This window comes from Sturnira hondurensis, unplaced genomic scaffold (genome assembly GCF_014824575.4).
Source record: "Sturnira hondurensis isolate 20B ecotype Veracruz unplaced genomic scaffold, ASM1482457v3 Scaffold0025251, whole genome shotgun sequence".
NCBI classification, from domain to species: Eukaryota; Metazoa; Chordata; class Mammalia; order Chiroptera; family Phyllostomidae; genus Sturnira; species Sturnira hondurensis.
In genome coordinates this window covers 835,551-842,931 of record NW_028097882.1, presented here as the reverse complement: position 1 = coordinate 842,931, position 7,381 = coordinate 835,551, and the positions used below count along the sequence as shown (strand labels likewise).

Below are 7,381 nucleotides of genomic sequence, written 5' to 3'. Positions count from 1 at the left end.
GTTTTGAATTTAAGTAGTCTCTGGCCATACCACCCTTAATGCCCCTGATCTGGTCTGAAATAAATGAAGCATACTTCTCTAGTATTTGTGTCCACTGTATAAGATGAATTAAGTCTTCCAGGGTTCTAGGGTACCAATTCATGCCCCTGGGGAGGTAAACCGCCTCTGGCACCCCGCTGGGTGGAGGACTGACTTGCCACAAACAGTTTCTTGCTGTTCATAGAGAGTAGATGACTCCAGTAGTTCTCTTCAGGATGAGATCCACTTTTGAAATGGGACATCAAGCTACTGACACCTACAGTGAGTGCTTGAAAAGCCCATAAAAATACTGGGACATGGAAGCAAATATTTAGAACATTTAAAATAGTGGTTTATGGCTTAGTGCTGCCCACCTGCATTATCGAGCAGTGGTGGCCAGTACCCAGCCCTCTGCTTCCCACAGTACTGCTGCCCTGGCTCAGGGAGGCTCATCCAGCATTTGCTGCTACTGGGAATGAAGAAAGGACAATGTTGAGGTCCTCCCCACACTCACAGGATCAAGGGATGGTGTCTAAAGCCCCCCTACACTCACACTACTGATGAGCCAGCCATGGGAGATGAAAGACTGGGACACGGCTAACTGCCAGGAACCACCGCAGCTGAGAGATGGTGAGCACCTGCCCCCAAAGGTTATGTTTGCAGGAGGGAGGCCCCAAAGCAAGAAGGTGAGGACGCCAGCTGCCCCACGAGGCCATTAAGGAACCGCGCGCCCCCCTACATTGCACGTGAGCGAGTGACACTGTTGCCATGGTGATTTAGTGACAGACCCCCAGTACTAATTCTAGAACTTCCCGCCCTAACCGCCCTGAGGACCAGACCCTGAACTGCCTCTCCTGGATCACCCCAGCACCCTTCGCCTTCTCCCAGATCTCCCCGCGACTCTCCCTGTACTCGTTGAGTTTGAGCCTTTGAGCGTCACCACTCTCTGAGTGGACCCAGCAGCAGCCTCGTCTTCTCCATCCATCTCGAGGTAGGCAGACAGCCCCGCCTCCCCTGGCCGGGGGGGCGGGGCCCCTAGGTGTCGGACCCAGGGTCTCCCCCAAGGTCCCCCGGCATCAACTACCAGGTCATCAGGGCTGGTGGTGTCCTGCTGGGCTCCCAGCCACTGAGATGAAGAAAATGAAAGCACTAGCAGGAGGCAGGGGGCGTGCTCCATCTCTTGCCCCGGGTAAAGCCCACTCAACAGGGCCTAGTACCCAGGAAAAGCCTTCTGGTATCCCGGACACGTGTGTATTTCTGTCCACATTTGTGACCCCCAGCAGGACTCTGCTCCTTGAGGGCCCGGTGGAGCTCCAGAGAGGCCTGCAGAGGCGGGGGCGATACCTTTTCCTGTTTGATGATCTACTTGTGGTGGCCAAAACCACATATAGTAACAGGTGGAAGGTGAAAAATGAAATAAAATTGAGTGACATGTGGATAGCAAGCTGTGGGAAGGAAGTGGGAGGAGGCAACACCGATCCCTCTCGGTCCTTTGTCCTGGGCTGGCCCACGGTAAACTTTGTGGCCACTCTCAGTTCCCCAGAAGAGAAGGACAGATGGCTCTTTCTCCTTCAGAGGTATATCAGTGTAGAGAAAGAGAAGCGCCATCCAATGACCATTCCCCTCAAAATTTTCACCAAAGACATTGATTGGGAATGGTGCCTATTGCAAAACGATCACAATAAGGAACTCAGATACTGCAAATGACGTTATCAACACGTCACTACCAATGCTAAGAGTAACTGGCTCTGAGAGAGATTACCAGTTATGGGTCAATTCTGCCAAAGAAAAGGCATCGCGTCCACTTATTGGGCATGAATGTCCTTATGCAATCAAAATGAGCCATCTTCGAGACACTGCACTCCTGATGCATTGCTCAGAGGACGCCACCAACTCTTTCAGCCTCCAAGAGCTCTGCCTCATGGAAGAGCTGCCCCGGGAGATGCGCTGCCAGTTCACCCTGAAGCCAAGATGCCTGGCTGCAGCCCAGAAGCCAAGGGACTCAGGTCAGAAGTCCTTTCAAAGGAGAAGGTCTATCACCAAGTGGCTGTTTGGGCGAGGCTCTAGCGCTCACCTGGGTAACTTGCCCACCTCGCCAACCTCTCCTGTGTCAGGACAGCTGTTTGGAGTGTCTCTGCCAAATCTCTGCAGGCATGACAATCTGCCCAAACCTGTCTGGGACATGCTTTTCTGTGTTCATCAGAAAGGTCCCCTCACCAAAGGAATATTTAGACAGTCAGCCAGCATGAAATCTTGCAGAGAGCTGAAAGAAAAACTAGATTCTGGAGTCGAAGTCCACCTAGACCATGAGTCTATTTTTGTGATAGCATCTGTGTTTAAAGATTTCCTAAAACATATTCCTGGAAGTGTTTTGTCATCAGATCTCTTTGATCACTGGGTCTCTGTAATGGATGAAGAAAATGATGAGCAGAAAATAAATAAAATTCAAAGACTGTTAGACCAGCTTCCAAGAGCCAATATTGTTCTCTTACGGTACCTTTTTGGAGTATTACACAACATAGAACAAAATTCCTCATTCAATCAGATGACTGCGTTTAATTTAGCGGTGTGTATTGCTCCAAGCATGCTTTGGCCTCCAGCTTCCTTCAGCTTAGAACTAGAAAATGAATTTATAAAAAAGAGTAATCTGCTTATTCAATTTCTGGTTGAAAATTGCTGTAGGATATTTGGAGAGGAAATCACTTCCCTCTTTGGAGAATCTTCAGTGAGGCATGATACTACAGAGAGAGCCTCTGACACCCCTGGTGCAGAGAAGACTGCCATCCCCGACAGCGGGGAGATGGTGCTGAGTGAGGATTTTGATGCTTCATGCAGTGACCTGGTAGAGAACCTTGATGAGGAGAGCAGAAGCACGGGCTGTGTCTTAAACTTTCAAGACAATCACCTCGATCAACCTGAGGTGGAAGATCTTTTAAGCCTGAGTGACATTGACTTAGACTTTTCTAAAGAAGAGGACATTGAAAAGCAATGGCCACTTGAATGTACACTGGTGGCCATGTCTGTGGTATCTTGCAGTCACATGCCCGCACATGATTCCTCCAAGAACCAGCCCTTTGATGCTGAGACATCTGGACACCCTCCACCACAAACAACAGTGGTCCTCCAGAGTTCCAGCAGACACCAGTGCTGCACAGAGCCCAACACCAAGGATCAGCCAGGGCACACTGAGCTATCTCAGGATGATATCTGCAAAGAACCAAACTAAAACTACCTGCAGGCCTGGTCACTTGAATGGAGAGGAGGACGATCTGGATGGTGGAAAAGAAGACACACTCGAGTGTCAGTTAAAAATGCACCTGAAACTCCTAAGCGCTGAACACGATGGAAATAGGTCTGACAAGGTTGAAAAACTGGCCCCTCAGAAAGAAAAAGAGGGAAGCAAGGTCACATAAAAAGAAAAGGACTCAAGTAGAATAACCACAAAATTGCCTTTCCCTGCCTCTGGTGTTCCAGAAACCAACTCACTGAAAGGTAATCAGGAAGACATGTGCCTAAGGGCAAAGCAAGAACATAGAGCAGTGCAGGCAGCCTGGTCAGAAGAGACTGGAGTTGTGGGAAATAGTAGAAGGCCTGGTCACCACAGAGGGAAGGTGTGGGAGGTGAGCAGAAGGACTTGTTGTAGACAAAATATGTGGCAGTCCAGCAGAAGATTTGGTCACAGGACACAGAAGGTGTGGAGGAAAGCAGAAGGCCTGGTCAAGCAGACAAAAGGAATGTAAGAAAAATGGAAGGCCAGGTCATGACAGACAGAATTAGTGAGAACCTATCAGAAGGCCAGGATGGAGGAGGGGGACAGTGTGTGAGTCAAGTAGGAGGCTCATTTGGTTGAGATGGAGGAGGAGTCCAGCAGAAGACAAGTTCAGAAAAAACAGAAGGTTTGGAAGGCAAGCAGAATGCCTGGTTGGAGGAGAGAAAAGTGTGGGATTAAGCAGGTTTGGTCAGAGGACACAGAAAGAGTGGGAGGAGAGCACAAAGTCTGGGGAGGCCAGATGGAAGGTGGGAGAGGCTAGCAGAAGGATCAGTAGGAGATTAAAGGTCTCCGAGGCCAGCAAAAGGCCTTTTTGGAAGAGACTCAAAGTGTGGGAGTAAAGCAAGAAGCTCAATCTGGAGATGCAGAAGGTTTGGTGGAGGGGAGCAGAAGACCCTGTGGAAGGACAGAAATGGTGTCAAAGCCAAGCAGGAGACCACATCACAGGATATGGAAGGTGGTGGAGTCCAGCAGACAACCTGTTTGGAAAATATGGAAACTGTGTGAGTCAGGCAGGAGGCCCATTGGGGGTGACAGAGTGTGTTGGAGCTGAAAAGCAGAATAGTTTGGAGCAGGTAGAAGGTGGGAGAGGTGAACAGAAGACCAATCTGCAGGAGCTGGAAGGTGTGGGAGGCCAGCAGAAGACCACTTTGGAGCAGAGAGAAAGTAAGGGAGAAGAACAGAAGACCAGATCATAGCAGATGGAAGGTGTCAGAGGCCAGCAGAGGGCCTGGATGTTGGAAAAGGAAGGTGTTGGAATCCAGTCAAAGACCAGTTCAGAGCTGAGGGAAGAAATGGGAGACCAGCAGAAATCCGGGGAATGTGGAAGGTGTCGGAGTCCAGCAGCAGACGTCGTTGGCGAAGGAAAGTCTGGGGGTAAAGCAGGAGCTTGGTCAGAGTATATGGAAAGTTGAGGAGGAGGGCAAAAAACCAAGTCAGAGGATACAGAAGGTGTAGGAGGCCAGGGACTGGCCTGGTTGGAAGAGCCACAAAGTGTGGGAGTGAATTACTCATTCTGGTCAGAGGATACAACATCTTTGGGAGGAAACCAAAGACTTGCTCAGGCAGACAGAAGGTGTGGGATGGAAGCAGAGAGATCCATTGCATAGACATGGTGTGAAAGGTGAGCAGAATGATGAGGCAGAGGACAGGAAAGGTGTTGGAGCAAAGCTGAAGGCAAGTTAAATGGATAAGGAAGGTGTTGCAGGTCAGTTGACTGCAATGTTGGAGGATACAAAGAGTGGCACTCTTGCAGAAGTCTCAATCGCCTGAGGCAGAATCCATGAGAGCTGAGAAGAAAACCAGGTCGGAGTAGATGGAAGCTGTGGAAGCAGAGCAGAAGACCAGTTGGGAGCACACACGTTGTAGGACAACAAAAGACCAAGTCATATGAGTTGGAAGGTGAGGGAGGCTAGCGGAAGACCTGGTCAAGGCAGAGAGAAGGTGTCGTGTGTGGGGGGAGTAGAAGGCCAAGTTGTGGCAGAAGAAAGTTCTCGGATTCCAGAAAAAGACCAGGTGGCAGCAGATAGAAGGTGCGGGGGACACAGAAAAGACAATGTCAGAGAGTATGCATGATGCCAGAAGACAGCACATCGCCTGGATGGTGAAAAAGAAAAGTGTCACAGCCCAGCTGAAGGCCCGTTTATGGTAGAAGGAAGAAGCAGAAAACCAAAAAGAACCCGGGAAAAGAGTATGGAAGGTGCTGAAAGCCAGCAGCAGGCCTGGTTGGAGGAGAAGGAAAGTGTGGGAATCAAGGAAAAGGAAGGTTGGAGATTATGGTCGGGTTGGAGTGAAGTAGAATGCCTGTGAAGGCAGATGGAAGGTGCAGTGGGTGAGCAGAAAGCCTGGTGAAAGGACACTGGACAATTTGGGAGGCCAGCAGTCGGCCTGGTTTTATGAGAGGAACAGTGCGGAAGTCAATGAGGAGGCTCCCTATGCAGAGACAGAATGTGTGGGATCTGAGAAGAAGACCCGGGCAAGGCAGAGGGAAGCAGTGTGAGCCTAGTAGAAGGCCTCGTCTGATCATAGAGAAGGAGGGGGAGGACAGCTAAGGTCCAGTCAAGGGAGACAGAATGTGTGGGAGATGAATAGAGGAACAGGTCTTGTGCTCACCTTCCACAACTGCCCTGCACCAGGCCAGCCCCCTAATAGCTTCCTACTCCTTCCATCTACTCCCAACAGGTCTTCTGCTCAGGTCACACAGCTACTTCTTGTTCCAACCAGGCCCTCTAGTCCCCTCCCACACCTGGCCCAGTATCTGTTCACCTCCCACACCTTTAAGCTGCTTGGTTAGACCACCTTACATGGTCTTCTGCTTGGCCCCTTCCTGCTCTGTCTCCACCTAAGCAGCCTCCTGCAGGACTCCCACACCTTCTGTCTCCTCCAACTGGACAGTCATCTGGCCTCCAACACTTTCTCGCTCCTCTCATCTTCACTCCTGCTTGGTTCTGAAACTTTTACTGTCCTGTGAATAAACCTACTACTCACCTCCTACAACTTTTCTCTGCCCAAGCCAGTCCTTTTGCTTGCTTCCTAAACTTTCTGTGTCTTCTGAGTAGGATACCTCAGAGACTCTCACACATTTTGTCTCCTCCAAATGGGCCAAATGTTGGCAGGGACACATTCTGTATCTGCTGATGCAGTCTTTTGTGTGTCTCCCACACCTTCCGTCTAGTGCAAAATGTCCTCTGCTCATCTCTCGCATGTTACTTGTACCCTGACTGGGCCTCCTGCTGTCCTCCTGCACCTTCCCTCAGCCAGGAACCAACCTCATACTCATAGCCAAAACCATCACTCTGAGAAGATTAGCCCTAGTTCTTGCCTCCCACTCCTTTCCTCTGTCCTGAGTGGGTCCTCTGCTAGGATCCAACACATTCTTTCTCCACCTAGCGAGCTTCCTGCTTGGCTCCAAAACTTTCTGTCACACACAACCAAGCTGCTGCTGGCCTCTGACACCTTCACCTTCTATCTGCTTTCACTGGTCTTCCTGCTCCTCTCCAACACCTTAGGTATCCTCACATTGTGCTCCTGATTGACTCCAACACTTTCCTTCTCCTCTCACGAAGCCGATCAATGTCCACAGACACCCTTCATTCCCTTTCAGCATAACTTCTGCTAGGCTCCCACTTCTTTCCTCTGCCTGGCCAGGAATTCTTCTGGGTCCTATCACCTTTTCTTTTCAGTATCCAGGCCATGTGGTGACCCAAGACATGTTCCATATCCTCTGACATTGTCTTTTTTGTGTTGTCCACACCTTTCACCTCTGCAATCTGGTCTTCTGGCTTCCCACATCTTCTGTCTTCCCAAGCCTGGTCTTCTGCTCCCCTCTCACACCATATATTCTCTGGCCCAAAGAAGTGTTCTGCTAATGTCCCATCCACCCTATCTCATGTGACCTGTTCTTCTGATCACCTACCACACCTTCTATCTGCTCTGACCTGGTTATCTGTTTGGCTCCTTCCTGTTTGTTTCCCACGAATGACCTTCCCACAAGATTTCCACACACTCTTTCTCCTTCACCCAGGCAGTCTTCTGACCTGTAACACCTTCTGTATCCACTGATCTTGCATCTGGCTTGCCTCTGACACACTTCCA

At 50.0% G+C, this 7,381-nt stretch overlaps 1 protein-coding gene across 1 annotated transcript; it reads left to right on the top strand.

The window, feature by feature from the left end:
* Positions 1–1,149: 1,149 nt before the first annotated feature.
* Positions 1,150–3,244, top strand: LOC118982204 (rho GTPase-activating protein 20-like). The gene is given in 2 exon segments (XM_037039139.1): positions 1,150–1,665; positions 1,667–3,244. Coding segments are annotated over 2 exon segments (2,094 nt in total).
* The last annotated feature ends 4,137 nt before the right edge of the window (positions 3,245–7,381 follow it).